The following is a 14,832-nucleotide window of genomic DNA, read 5'->3' on the forward strand; positions in this document are numbered from 1 at the left end:
ATTACGTTGCACGGAAATAATTTTGTCATTTGCTCTCAAACTGACTGTCTGTCCGTCCATCTGTTAAGGATCCTTTTTCTCACCAACCGGTTGAGGTGCCGAGTTTACATTTATGTCACATAGTAATTGGTCCCTTAGCGGTACTGTAAACCTTGAGGTCAGTGCAATCCGAAGATATGAACATTTATGTCACGTATTTTGATACTCGCAAACGCACTCATCAAAACCTGTTGGGAACTTCCCCTTGATGTAGATCATGAAATTTGGCAAGAAGAAAGTTTTCCGAGTTCAAGTACAAGGAAAAATATTTTATTTCAGTCTTTGAGCACAATATCAATTCTTTAGACGATGACTGGTTTCAGTCCGTAATGACCATCCTCAGATCTTTTTTGCACCAAGTCCTAAAGTGATGTCATAATGGCGTCGTCAAAACATATAAATATAATCATTATGGCCTTATCACTTTAGAACATGGTGTAAAAAAGATCTGAGGATGGTCATTACGGACTGAAACCGGTAATCGTCTAAAAATTGATATTGTGATCAAAGACTGGAATAAAAAAACATTTGACTGTATTGGATCACTGTTTGTATACGTGACCATGTAGCAGTTGCTGATACAACGAAAAAGTTAGAAAATTTTTAATTTCTATTAATATTACGCAAAAAGTATTTTTGTCATTTGTTATCCGACTTCGACAGTGATATTAAAACATCCTCGTAAGTCTTGGAATCTGTGGGACCGATATCTCACCAGTATCAATTTCGATAACAGACAAAAATCGTTAAGTTCATCGACTCCCGGAATGGTTAAGTTGACTGCATAAATAATTGAGGTTGTTTGGAACACTCAGTTCGAAAGTCCTACTCGCACATGGTCAGCTTTTTCTGTACTGTAAGAGCCAATCTACCAGTCGAGAAAAAAACCGAGTTCATATAAAAGCACTGGGTGCTGAAAAAGTCAGTATAAATTTGAAAACTGAATGAATCACGAAATAATGTAGATAGAGAGGTGCAAACTGACACACATGCTTGTAATGATATGGGGTTTTATTAGAACAAAAAAAAAAAAAAATACAAAAGTTAAAAAATGTCGGACAGATGGGGCTTCATCTGATCAGAATAGCAATAAATAGCATAACAAAGTAAGACAAAGCAAAGATGATGTTCTTTACAGAAAATGCTCAATATGTCCACCATCATTCTTCAACAATAGTAGTAGTTGAGGAATAATGTTGTGAACAGCACTGTAAAACATGTCCAGAGTTACGCTGAGGCATTGGCGTCGGATGTTGTCTTTCAGCATCCCTAAAGATGTCGGTCGATCACGATACACTTGCGACTTTAGGTAACCCCAAAGCCAGGTTTGGGGACCTGGGAGGCCAAGCATGACGAAAGTGGCGGCTGAGGACACGGTCACCACCAAGCGACGCGCGCAAGAGATCTTTCATGAGTCTAGCAAAATGGGGTGGAGCGCCATCCTGCATAAAAATCGTACGTTCCAGCAGGTGTTTATCAGCCAGGCTGGGGATGATGCGATTCTGTAACATATCGGCGTACCTCTCACCCGTCATGGTAGCACCTACAAAACTAGAATCGCGCATTTCCTCGAACAAAAAAGACCCGATAACGGTAGCTGTGGTAAATCCAACCCATACCGCGACTTTCTCCTCGTGCAATGGAGTTTCCACGACAGTTCTAGGATTTTCGGTAGCCCAGATTCTGCAGTTGTGGGCGTTGACAGACCTTCGGAGCGTGAAATGAGCTTCGTCGGTCCACAACACTGTACTCAACCAATCGTCATCTTCCGCCATCTATTAAAACGCTCACTCCGCAAATACCGTCCGCTTCACTAAATCGCCAGGTAACAGTTCATGATGCCGATGGATTTTATACGGATAGCATCGGAGGGTATGCCTAAGTGGCAACCAAACAGGAGTGTATGGAATGCCAGTGCAACGTACGACTGCTCGAGCGCTGACTTCCTTGTGCCGCTACAGTCTCCATTTCTTCCTCAACTGTCTCGGCAGCATTACGCCTTGTGCTCGTTCGGCCACTGTGGGGTCTATCGTCTAAACAACCCGTGGCTTCGAACTTCGAAATCATTCTCGCCACAGGTGCATATGTCAACGGACCTTTACCCATTCGAATCCCCTTCCTATGGCAATAGGATCGTAATGCTGAACTAGCACATTCCCCATTCTGATAATACAGCTTCACTAAAAGCGCCTTTTCAGGTAACGTCAACATGCTGCGACTGCTGGCGCATCTGATTAAAAAGAAAGGTTCAAATGGCTCTGAGCACTATGTGACTCAACATCTGAGGTCATCAGTCCCCTAGAACTTAGAACTACTTAAACCTAACTAACCTAAGGACATCACACACATCCACGCCCGAGGCAGGATTCGAACCTGCGTCCGTAGCAGCCGCGCGGCTCCGGACTGAAGCGCCTAGAACCGCTTGGACACGACGGCCGGCGCATCTGATTCTCTCTCTCTCTCTCTCTCTCTCTCTCTCTCTCTTTTTTTTTTTTTTCTTTATTGATTTTTCAGTTCCCCACGAAGGGGGCGGGCTGGCAGCAGCTTAGTACGCTGCTCACAGCGTACATACATTTTTTTTAAAAAAATGGAAGAAGAGAAGAAACAAGAAAAACAGGCGATAAAACGGTGACTGAAAGTGTAAAATGGCGGAAAAATGCGGAAAGTTAAAACAGAAAGCAAAAGGGGTTGGCAAGGACTCAGGGGAGAGAAGGGGGCAGAGAGAGGGGAGGTGGGGAAAAAAGAGGATGGAAGGGGGGGAGAGGGAGCCTGGGAAAAGGACAGAGGAAAGGAGGAGGAGTGAGGATCAGAGTTGATAAGAGGGATAAATGGAGGGAGAGAGGGCATCATCCGGGAGGGAGAGTTGATCGAAGCCACCTTGGGAAACTGATTCTCTCTCTCATTACAGCTCCTTTTATACACTATTGTCATGTGCAGTCACTGACGTTTTGCTGTCCAGCGTCATCTGTCGGACATTTTGTGAATTTTTTTTTTTTTTTTTGTTCTGGTAAAACCCCATGTCATTCCAAGCATGTGTGTCAATTTTTACCTCTCTATCTACATTATTCCGCGGTTTATTAAGTTTTCAAATTTATACTGACTTTTTGATCACCCGGTATATCCGGTAGGAAAGAGAGAGACACGCCCCATCGCAGACACTTGGCGTGTAGCGCAGCGCAGCGCGGCAGCCCGCGAGCGGCGGTCGCTGTGAGTGTGCGTGACCCGACCTTGATACGCGCTGCCTCTGCGAGGGCTGTTGGCGTCGGTCGGGGGTGGAACGGGCTCGAGGCTCGCAGCGTCGGCTCACAGGGGGGTGTTTATTTTCGAGGGGTGGCCTCGCTCCCGAAAATAATCGATAGCGGAACGCCATCGAGCGAGGGCGCGCCGCGAGCGCCTCTCGCGGCCGGCGGCGCAGGCTCGGCGGCCGGTCGGCGGCGGCGCGCGGCGCGACCCGGCAGTGTGCGGCGGCGCGCGCTGCGGGATGCCGTTGCCGCGCTCCTGACACCGTTCCGACCCGTGTCCGCTCCGCTCGACTCGACTCAGGCAGCTGCCATGTCGTCCATCTCGGCGCAGGGCGTGGTGGAGCGCGCCAGCGCGGAGCTCACCAAGCGCATCAACGGGCTGGGTCTGCGCGCCGCGGGCAAGCACCACCGGGCGCCGTCGCCCGCGCCGGCCGCCAACGGCGCCGGGGAGGTGGTGGTGGCCGCCGCCAAGGCCAGCGTCATGGAGCGCGTCACCAACGCGCTGTGCGGCGGGGGCGGAGGCGGCGCCGGCGCCCCGGAGAAGCCGTCGCGGCTGCGCCCGTCGGGAAAGGCGATGGTCCCCGCGTCGGCGTCCGCGGCGTCGCCCGCCGTCGTCAACGGCAGCGGCGGCGGCGGCGTCGCGGCGTCGCCAGGGACGCCGCAGCTGTCCCGCCGCGGCGCGCCGCCCCCGCCTCCCCCGGGCGCCACCCCCGCGGCCTCCAGGCCGGGCCGCCGACAGCCGCAGCTGCAACACCGCCGACAGCCCAACTCCTGGGAACAGCTGCTCATGGACGAGATGTTCCTCGCCAGGTTCTTCCTGCAGTACTTCTCGGCCGCCGAACGTAGGCCGCTGGCACAGGTGTGTGAGCGTGCGCTTGCCCTTACTGACGCCGGTGGCTCTAGCTAGATCTCAATCATTCACTGCTCCTCTTTTTACCCCTTACGTTGTGTGGCAGGGGTAGTTCTCATACCACTGTCACTTCTATCTTTCCTCTTTCTGTCGCTAATGATACAATTTTTCTCACAGCATCTTCAGTCCCGAGCACAAAAAGTACAAGTGAGCTACGTTTCTGGCGAGTATCATGGATGACACTCGGGTCGTAAGCAGAGCAATTATACACATAACTTCACAGTTCCATATTGCTTAATTATCAAAAGGCAGTCATAAAGATTATATTAAAAGTACAAGTGAGCTAACTTTTGACAAGTGTTGTAGATGACACCTCGGGTGATAGGCAGGGCAGTTATACACTTAACTTCACACTTTCATATTCCTTAATTATCAAAAGGCAGTCATAAACATTAATTATATTCCCAGAATGAGATTTTCCCTCTGCAGCGGAGTGTGCGCTGATAGCTGTCAAGACGAGTCGTGAGTCGTGCTTGGGTAGCTCAGTTGGTAGAGCACTTGCCCGCCAAAGGCAAAGGTCCAGAGTTCGAGTCTCGGTCCGGCACACAGTTTTAATCTGCCAGGAAGTTTCATTAATTAAATTGTTCATATTTGCTGTAGATTTCAAACTAGGTCAACATGTCCATCGTAACGTGTTCTGAAAGTACTGGGTACCTAGTTTTCCTGTCTAAGCGCATTCTTCGTCGTGATACTCCTAAAAATGCTGCGACAATGCTGACTCCAAACTTGTGCATTTTTTCTACAGCAGATTTAAGTCATTTTCCTGTTTTACTGACGTGCCTAATATTTGTGAACTGTGACTTCTCCTCAGAAAATGAAGCTAGAAAGTATTGTAAAAAATATTCAAACGGTTTCTTGAGTTCATCTGTGGCTGTTAGTAACAATATTGGATTGGTGGTTACTGGACGTGCCATCCTTATTAAAACGAAAGAAATAACAAATAAGTTTTCTCGGGAGCATCCTGTCGAGTGGGAGACAGTGATTCTTTTAATAAAACACTTCTTCCTGCGAATTTGTATGCTTCCAGAACTCATTTCTTTCTCCATTTTGAGCAAGTGGCACAGTTTCTTCTTCTTCTAATGCACTTTCTTTGCTTTGATCTCTTTGCATCAAAGTGTCACTTTCATCATCAGTTTCATTAAACTCCTTGTCAGACTCATCCAGCTTAATTCTACTGATCCGCTCAGTTGCCAGTCAGTTCTGGTAATCAACGGATGGAAAATGTAATTGCACTTCAGCTGAAATAAACAATGTCGGCATTGGATCTCGAGGTATCATATATGACACTCACGGGATTAAAGCTTATAAATCCGTTTTAACATTAATTTATAGTTGTCTATTAACTGAGGGATGTCTGCACAGTTTTAATGCAATATGAAAACATGTGAAAACACAAGTAATTGGAAAAAGACGTCTTTTCCTTATTTTACCGAGACACGATGTACAAATACAGAATCTCAAGTTTCCAGTCAGTGCAGACGCCTCATGATGCCTCGGCAGAAGAACGAAAAAGTGACCTGCCGCAAGCCCGATGTCTGTCGTATACGATACCACTGACCAGAAAAAGTTCAGGTGCATAAACACAACAGAAAATTACCCTGCACCTATAACACATGGTATCTAGGATCTGAAGAGCTTATTTGGAAGGGTTACCTGGAAATTTGGGCCCAACTGCAGAAATGGGAAAAACTGAGCGGTTAAAACCGATAGCGGTATTTTAGTTGTGAATAACTAGTGCTTTTCAGTATTTATCTGGTTTAGGTCATAACAGGATTTATCATTTTTTACTAATAACTGGGTAAAACTGGCATTACAAGTTGCTAGTGCTGAAATTTTTGGTTTTAAGTAGGACTTTCTTTTAAAAAACGAGTAGCTTTTATTTGTAAAACTTCCATTGCTTTGAATACTGTATTATGAAAGAAAACTAGAAAAAAAGATCAGCACTACTTTAATAGTCCTGCAGTTAGAAACTAACAACAAATACATGGCATAAGAATCGATACAGCATTGCAGAGATAGTATTGTTGCTGTTGCCCTGTAGCGTGCCCCATTAAACGGTACGCTTGTACGTGCATTGTGCAAGATTTGCTCCCATCCGGTCTATACGGTAGTTTCTCGCCGTCATCTTCAATCATCAGTAATCTTACAAAATGGTACTGTCAAACGTTTGCTGAAGTATTTTACGAAGTGCGGTAGTAATGAAGTACAATGCTCTATTTGCTTAAGAAGCTCAAAAATGGGAGGTAGCGGAACAAATTTGTGATATCATATTAGGAGAAAACGTCGGCAATGTTTCTTGGAAGAGAAGATAGCTTTGATTCAAAAAATATTCAAATGTGTGTGAAATCTTATGGGACTTAACTGCTAAGGTCATTAGTCCCTTAGCTTTCACACTACTCAACTTAAATTATCCTAAGGACAAATACACACACCCATGCCCGAGGGAGGACTCGAACCTCCGCCGGGACCAGCCGCACAGTCCATGACTGCAGCGCCTAAGACCGCTCGGCTAATCCCGCGCGGCTAGCTTTGATTGATGTACCAATAATTTTGTTGATGTGCTGTAAACTTGGGGTAATGACTGAGTGCTTAACATTGCGGTTGCATCAGGCTGAAATATTGGTACCGTCCAAAAGTAGTGATGAATGTAAATCACCAACTAGTGACCGTATTCTGTCGCTGTCGCCACATCGGTGTCCTTCACCTTCTCAGTCTTTGCTGGAGACAATGAGACAGACTTCTGCCCAAGCCTCAACCCCATATCGATCATTAACTACTCCTTCGCCTTCATTAGATTCTTCTCAGTCTTTGCTGGAGACAATGAGACAGATTTCTGCCCAAGCCTCAACACCATATCGATCATTAACTACTCCTTCGCCTTCATTAGAACTTCTCAAACTTTGTTCGAGGTTTACGTTACGGGAAGTAACAGAAATAAAACACTGAAAAAGCGATTATTTCAGAAATTATTCTGAGCGGTTTTAACGGTAAGGTTAAACTGGAGACGAAATGAACCGGTGTAACCAGAAACCGGTTGTTTCAGCGATAACTGCCTTCCCGATGTTCCACCCCCTGTTCGTGAGCGCTAGGTTAATATGCAGGGTATTACAATTTTTAACAGTATCGTCAGCTGTAATTTCAATATCACTGTATTGGCAACCGATTTCGACAAAGCAATTCGTCATGATCAGTTCCTCTAAATATATAGTGGCTCAATTTTCCCGAAAGACATCAGTCAGGAAGTCCCACCGCCCGAAAACCGCTGCGCTACGCTCCACATCAAGTGTCTGCCGCCGGCCGCGGTGGTCTAGCGGTTCAGGCGCTCAGTCCGGAACCACGGGACTGCTACGGTCGCAGGTTCGAATCCTGCCTCGGGCGTGGATGTGTGTGATGTCCTTACGTTAGTTAGGTTTAACTAGTTCTATGTTCTAGGGGACTTATGACCTAAGATGTTGAGTCCCATAGTGCTCAGAGCCATTTGAACCATCAAGTGTCTGCCGTTGGATATTACTCTCTCACTTACCTAACGTTTGTCGGTGTGCATGGGGCTTGGTGATCATACTTCGGGTTCTACTGGTGATAAAAAGGTAGGGTCAAGTGTTTTGGATAGCTCTTGCGCTGGGACCATTTTTATACCCAAAAGAAGCATTTTCTTAGTGTCACTACCCTACAGATCAGGGTCGAGGTATGAATATTACACACTTCCTTCTGCATAGGCAAATGGAGCAAAGAGGTTGGTTCGCTTTGATCCGATGTGGTCTTAGGTCGGCTTGATGGGATTTGTGGAGGTACTAATAGTTCGTGAGCAGTTCCACGAAAAGCTTCCCCCCCCCCCCCCCCCGCCATTGTTTTACTGTATTTTCACCGTGACGAGCGGACCACTCCCAGACGAGGCTTCCAAGACGGTTATGCACAGGAAATGGATGAAATTTTTACGATGTATTCCCAAGATCCCGTTCTCCAACAACCTTGTGAATTTTCTCGGTTTACCGATCCGTTTCCAGTATACGGAGGTTCAGTGTTATCCTGCTTCTAGACAAAATCCTGTATGAGGCGAAATCTAAATAATAAATAACCTTAGCATATTGCGAAAATTTTAACGATTCTCTTGACATTTATCAAGAAGAACCATCTCCCCGTTTTCAAAAATTTTCATCCTTTAGCGAGGACGTTAGAAAAACTTTTTTGGGGTACTAAAACTCAGCTGCGGATGCCGAGACGGCTATGCACAGCAAATGGCTGTAATTTTTACGATGTGTCCATAAGATTCCGCTTTTGAAAACCTTGAAGATTTTACTCTTATCTTTATTCGTTTCCAGGATACGTACGCCTTTTTGTGGTCTCATCGTGTGTGGTTGCTTTCTACTAGAGCTGATGCGGATACCGGTTATTTTCACGAGGCACTTTCTGATTGATGTCATTCGGGAAAACTGAACCCACTATATATTTAGAGAACCTGATGACGAAGAGTATCGCCGAAACCGTTTGCTAATAAATTGGCACTGAAATTACAACATACGACAGTGTTGAAAATTGTAATATTCCTATCCTCTGTCGTACTCTCCTGTTACTTAACGAAGATGGAAATGCTGAATTATATAGGGTGTCCCAGGAGGAATGGTATGTACCTGTATTTAGTGCTATGACAGGAACGATCAATCGAAGCAAAAAAAAAAGTCTGTTAAACATGGGCTCTGAAATATATACCTTCAGAGATATTTGCACGTATTCAGTAGAAGAGATGTGTTTTCACACTAGTGAAGATTAACATGCTTTCATACTTCTTAAGGTATGCACTTCAGAGCCCATGTTTACAGGATATAACACACATCAAAAAATGTTTTGCATCACCTCGGTTCCAAGAGCTCAGCAGCCTGTACAGAAAATTGGAATAGAGATTAACATAAACATAATTTCTGCCCTTTTTATTGCTCATGAAAACCGCACATTGCACGTTGTACCTCCACACAGTGAGACCTTCAGAGGTGGTGGTCCAGATTGCTGTACACACCGGTACTTCTGATACCCCGTAACACGTTCTCTTGCATTGATGCATGCCTGTATTCGTCGTTTCATACTGTCAACAAGTTCATCAAGGTACTGTTGGTCCAGATTGTCCCACTCCTCAAAAACAGCCCTTTTCAATCTATTCCAGACATGTTCAGTAGGGTTCATAACTGGAGAACATGCTGGCCACTCTAATCGAGCGATGTCGTTATCCTGAAGGAAGCCATTCACAAGAAGTGCAGGATGGGGGCGACCATTGTGGTCCATGTAGACGAATGCCTCGGAAGTATGCTGTCGACATGATTGCACTATCGGTCTGAGGGTGGCATTTACGTATCGTACAGCCGTTAAGGCGCCTTCCATGTCCACCAGCGGCGTACGTCGGCCTGACATAATGTCACTCCAAAATAGCAGTGAAGCACATCCTGCTGCACTCGCTGGACAGCGCGACTTACGCGTCCAGCCTTGGTTGCCTCCAAACACGTCTCCGACGATTGTCTGGTTGGAGGCATATGCGATACTCATCGGTGAAGGGAACGTGATGCCAATCCCGAGCGGTCCATTCAGCATGTTGTTGGGCCCATTTGTACCGCGCTACATAGTGTCGTGGCTGCAAAGATGACTTCGCCATGGACGTGGGGATTGCAAAAATGGTTCAAATGGCTCTGAGCACCATGGGACTTAACTGCTGTGGTCATCAGTCCCCTAGAACTTAGAACTACTTAAACCTAACTAACCTAAGGACATCACAAACACCCATGCCCGAGGCAGGATTCGAACCTGCGACCGCAGCGGTCGCGCGGTTCCAGACTGTAGCGCTTAGAACCGCTCAGCCACTCCGGCCGGCGTGGGGATTGCAGTTGCGCATCATGCAGCCTATTGAATACAGTTTGAGTCTCAACGCAACGTTCTGTGGCTGCACGAAAAGCATTTTAAAACGTGGTTGCGTCGCTGTCAGGGTTCATTCGAGCTATAATCAGTAGGAAGCGGTCATCCACTGCAGTAGTAGCCCTTGGGCATCCTGAGCAAGGCATGTCATCAACAGTTCCTGTCTCTCTGCATCTCCTCCATGTCCAAACAACATCGCTTTGGTTCACTCCGTACGCCTGGACACTTAGCTTGTTGAGAGCCCTTCCTGGCACAAAGTAACAATGCGAACGTGATCGTACCGGGACATTGACCGTCTAGGCATGGTTGAGCTACAGGAAACACGAACCGTGTACCTCCTTCCTCGTGAAATGACTAGAACTGGTTGGCTGTAGGATCTCCTCCGTCTAATCGGCGCTGCTCGTCCATGGTTGTTTACATCTTTGGGCGGTTTTAGTGACATCTCTGAACATTTGTCTGTGATAAAATATCCACAGTCAACGTGTATCTTCAGTAGTTCTAGGAACGGAGGCAATGATTTTTGATTTGTGTATTACATTGAGTGTAATACTTATAGCTCTGATCTTCTCTTCAGTACTGCCCTGTATACATTTAGTATTCGTAATGTTTGTTTCTAAAAGTACTGTGTCGTATACTCACGTTCATTACATTCTCTACACAGTATTTAAGAAATGACAAATGTAACGTGGTGGCTTAAGCCATCTTAGCCCTTACCCGTGATTGATGGTCCAAGGCTGAAACCGATTGGTATTCCGTTTTAGAATAAAAGCACTGATGGTAAAACAAGCGTTTTACACATTGCTTGACGACTGTTGACAGTACGCGATCGTCCTACCACGCCCACTTTTTGAACCAACGCTCCAGTACTAGCTCGATGAACAAAGATTCCGTGAATTACTTTCAAGCAAACTTGCACGGCATACAAATAAAAGACTGTGGACACAACGAGAAGAGAATGAGCTCTAGACTGAGACAACTTGTCAGTGACATGAAGTGCAAAAAGTTGGATGATGGAAAGGGCATTGGTGGACACAACAGATTCACAGAAAAGATGGTAGACACTCTTCAAGTGTACTGCAGCTGAGCTGTCAAATAGAATCCTTCCAGTGTAAGTGACACGTAAAGTGCAGTATGGGCTACATATTTCCACATGGTGTCAACCAAGGAACACCCCATTTATCACCTGTGTCATATTAGCTGGTATGTGTATTTACAGGCTCAGAGGCATAATAGCCACTATATTCACAAGGAGAAGCTTCCAAACTGTCTCCTGCATGTTGCGAGCTAACTTACAGGTTTCTGGGCGATCCTGAACTTCTAAAAAGGTCTGTTGATGGCAAAACCAAGAATCCAAATGAGTCTCTAAATTCAATCGCATGGAAACGATGCCCTAAAACCACATATTCATCTCTTACAGTTGTCAGAATTACTACTTATGATGGAGTTCTTGTATTTAATAGTTGGGTGTAGGGAGGATGAAGGTATTAGAGAGGATGCGTATTAATACAGAAAAATTCACTCACGACATCTTGAGAAAAATAGATCTACAGCGCCTCCCTGCAGTTGAAAAGTCAGTTGAAAACCTGGTAGAGGAAAGAAGGCAGGAAACAAGAAACCAGAGAGAAACTCTTGAAGGGAAAGAGGACCGTAAGTACATATCTGGGGTCTCCTGAAGAGGTAAAATAAGAAAAAAATTAGGCTGTGCACTTGGTTCTATAAACCCAATAAATGTTATCTCAAGAATAAATTTTGAAAGACTAAGTGTAAACTGAGATATGGGGCAAAGTGCTTAGAATATTGCATGAATTTTGTATTGTACCTTCAGAATTATAATCAAAAATCATTATAATTCTCCTGTTCGATATATTAAAAAATCTCATGAGTGCAGCTTACTATACACGAAAAGATTAAACAGAGAACATTTTGTAGAAATCTCTTTAGCAGGTTCTTAGAAAAATGTACATAAATTACTTATTGAAAATTATCTTTTTAAATTCCATAAAAATGTTAAATACATATAATCCAAGAAAGTTAAGAGTAAATGTGTTAATTTTATGTAAAACATGTACAAAATTGCATTGCCGTATCTTCAAATTTGTGGATTTGGTGCATCTTTTAAATGGTGTGTTTTTCATCAACGTTCCCGCATGAAGCAATCTAGGAAATTCTGTCCTCGGGTCCGATGACAGATGTAACGTATGCTTTGTTGCTTACGAAAGAGATTATTCTTCTGAATGCCTTTAGTGGCATCACAGATAAGGCTACTTTCAAGAAGACATTCGTGCGATTAATTCTGTGCGTTCTTTTTCGGAAATTCTCACTCGTCAGTTCAGTGACTCATCCGAAGAAATCTCTCTTTTGAATTCCCTTGTCACAAGACACGCCTTATCCTGTCAGTGAACAACAAAATTAAGAAAGTAAAGAACTGAGAAAATAGAATTCAGAGCTACAAAGTATTTTGTGCAAATATAGTGCAAGTCACTTCATTTTCTTACCTAAATGTTATCTTTTGCAACTACATTAGTCTCCTTCAGATATGCAACTCATAATGCAGCTCAGAGCAGGACCTGGTTTATAATCTTCGCTGCAGTCGGACATCGATATCAAGATATCCGAAGTTGTTACTCTTCGCGTCCGAACCGCGAGCGGTGAGGACTTCACGTCAGTTGGCAATATCCTCTGACGGCGTAAACTAGGAGGAAAGAATGCGCCCTTTCCTCTTTCAGCTATATTGATGTTTCCACGCTTTCCGACCGCCGACGTTACTTTGCACACAGTTAATCGTTTGCTAGTTTTCTCTCTAGATTTGTTATTGTGGCTTTGTTTTGTACGCTATTGACGATTCTTCGCTTTCACCTTTTGGATTTTTCTCAGTTTGTGTACGGTTTTTGTTGTCAACCACTAGATTGTTTCGGCGACTCGCCATTTCCTCAGAAACCTACTCGTTGCAGCCCCACGCCAATCTAGTGCATTACTAAACGTGGGATATAATTACAACATATATTTAGTACTGCTCGTTCAGAAGAATACTATCATAAAGAAATATAGTACCTCTGACGTTGTGTAACATAAGTCGAAACTAGCAATTTTTGTACGTGGACAAAGGGATTTAGACTGTATTTGAGCATAACGCTTTACAACACCGATCACTGGTTGTTCCTCTAGCTGTTACCTCCAAAATTATTCAGAGTTACGTATCTTAAGAAAATCGCCGATATTAGTGAAGTAATTATGGAAAGAAAAAACATTATTTCTTTGATATAAAAATAGCTTCATCAGAGGAGGCAAAGGTAGGTAAGAGATGTTGCGAGTATATTTCAGAGCTGACCTGTTTTGTCCCTCTTTAATACTCCGGGGTCGTTGCGTGCAGAACGCTGCCTTTGTTTCTACAAGGAGAGAGAGAATCTGCTGTACGGCGAAACCACTCACATATCATCATTAATTTGATCATAGTCAGAGACAGACAAAAATCAATAAAGCTCACAGAGAATCTACTATGACCTTATAAATGCACGCAAGACGACACCGAGGGAGTTTAAGCAGAATCTGGCAGGATCTGCGTTTCACTCACCGCCGTCTTACCTGCATTAGATTTTTATATTTTAGTTTATTTTTCCTTAACCCAGTTGGAGCTCATACTGAGAAGATTTTTTAACAATGAATAGGAAGATTTTTGAACAATGAACGGAGTATTTGCTGTTCCAGCCTTGTCTCTAGCGACTTTAGAGACGAGGGCGAGTTAAATACTTTTCTTCCTTCTTCAGAATAATTTAAATTGCCTGGGGAAAAAAAGCAGAATCTTTCCTCAGACATACGAATTCACTTTACTCTCTGTTGTATCTACGGCCCGTTTCCCTGAACTGGGGTGCTAGTACGCCATTAAAAGTAACAAGTTTTATTAATTTTTAAGCGAGTGGATTTGATCACCAGTAATTCACTAATACCATTCGATACCCCAGAGCTTCTGTTATTTTAACAGACAAGCTGCCTGAAGACACTGGGTAATGTTTCTTGTTACGTTATAATTTTTAGCTCTAATGCCTTTGGAGAACGGAGGAAGTTTTTTCCCTAGTCGAGAATATTAAGAGAAGTAATTAATCGCAGTCGTCATTAGACTGAAATAATGTGTATACATACACAAATAGTGTCAGAATAAGATGAATTTAGAGATATTCGAATGTTACTTTATACAAGTCTAGCAAATCGATTTCGTGAACCCGAATTCATTTAAGGAAAAACATTATTTCTTTGAGGACTGCATTTCCTGTCAGCTTACGACGATTAACACTCTGCCCTCTTACTGGAGTCAATGACTGTTCTCCATTCTCGATGGAAACAATACGTAAAGTATACGTCCTAGTTGTTGACGAGGATACAATATAGGTCCCTATGCGTCACCTTCGTACGATCTCTGTACCAGCTGTAAGATGAACGGCTATATTAGTGAGTATGGACATTTGTAAATTGTAATACGAGGCGTGTTTTTTAAGTAAGTACCGTTTCGAAATTAAAAAAAAGACGTGCTATGATATCTCAATAATTTTATTTTTACATGAAAGCCTGTACCTTAATCTACTTTTCTACATAATTTCCGTCAATATTGAGGCACTTGTCAAACCGTTGTACCAGTTTTTGAATAACCTCCTCATAGAAGTCTGCCGTCTGACTTGTTAACCACTGCATCACCACTGTTTTGACGTCGTCATGGTCATGAAGACGCTGGCCGCCCAGGTTGTTTCTTCAAGT

General features: G+C 44.1%; 1 protein-coding gene across 1 annotated transcript in view; it reads left to right on the top strand.

Annotated features, from left to right (window-relative positions):
* The first annotated feature begins 3,501 nt into the window (after positions 1-3,501).
* LOC126354038 (F-box/LRR-repeat protein 16) overlaps positions 3,502-14,832 on the top strand; it is a 766,827-nt gene continuing 755,496 nt past the window's right edge. The window contains exon 1 of the mRNA XM_050003382.1: positions 3,502-4,140. Within this exon, the coding sequence (XP_049859339.1) occupies positions 3,592-4,140 (549 nt within the window). The 5' untranslated portion in view covers positions 3,502-3,591. The remainder of the gene's footprint in view (positions 4,141-14,832) is intronic.

The sequence above is a fragment of the Schistocerca gregaria genome, chromosome 3 (genome assembly GCF_023897955.1).
Source record: "Schistocerca gregaria isolate iqSchGreg1 chromosome 3, iqSchGreg1.2, whole genome shotgun sequence".
In the NCBI taxonomy this organism is placed as follows: domain Eukaryota; kingdom Metazoa; phylum Arthropoda; class Insecta; order Orthoptera; family Acrididae; genus Schistocerca; species Schistocerca gregaria.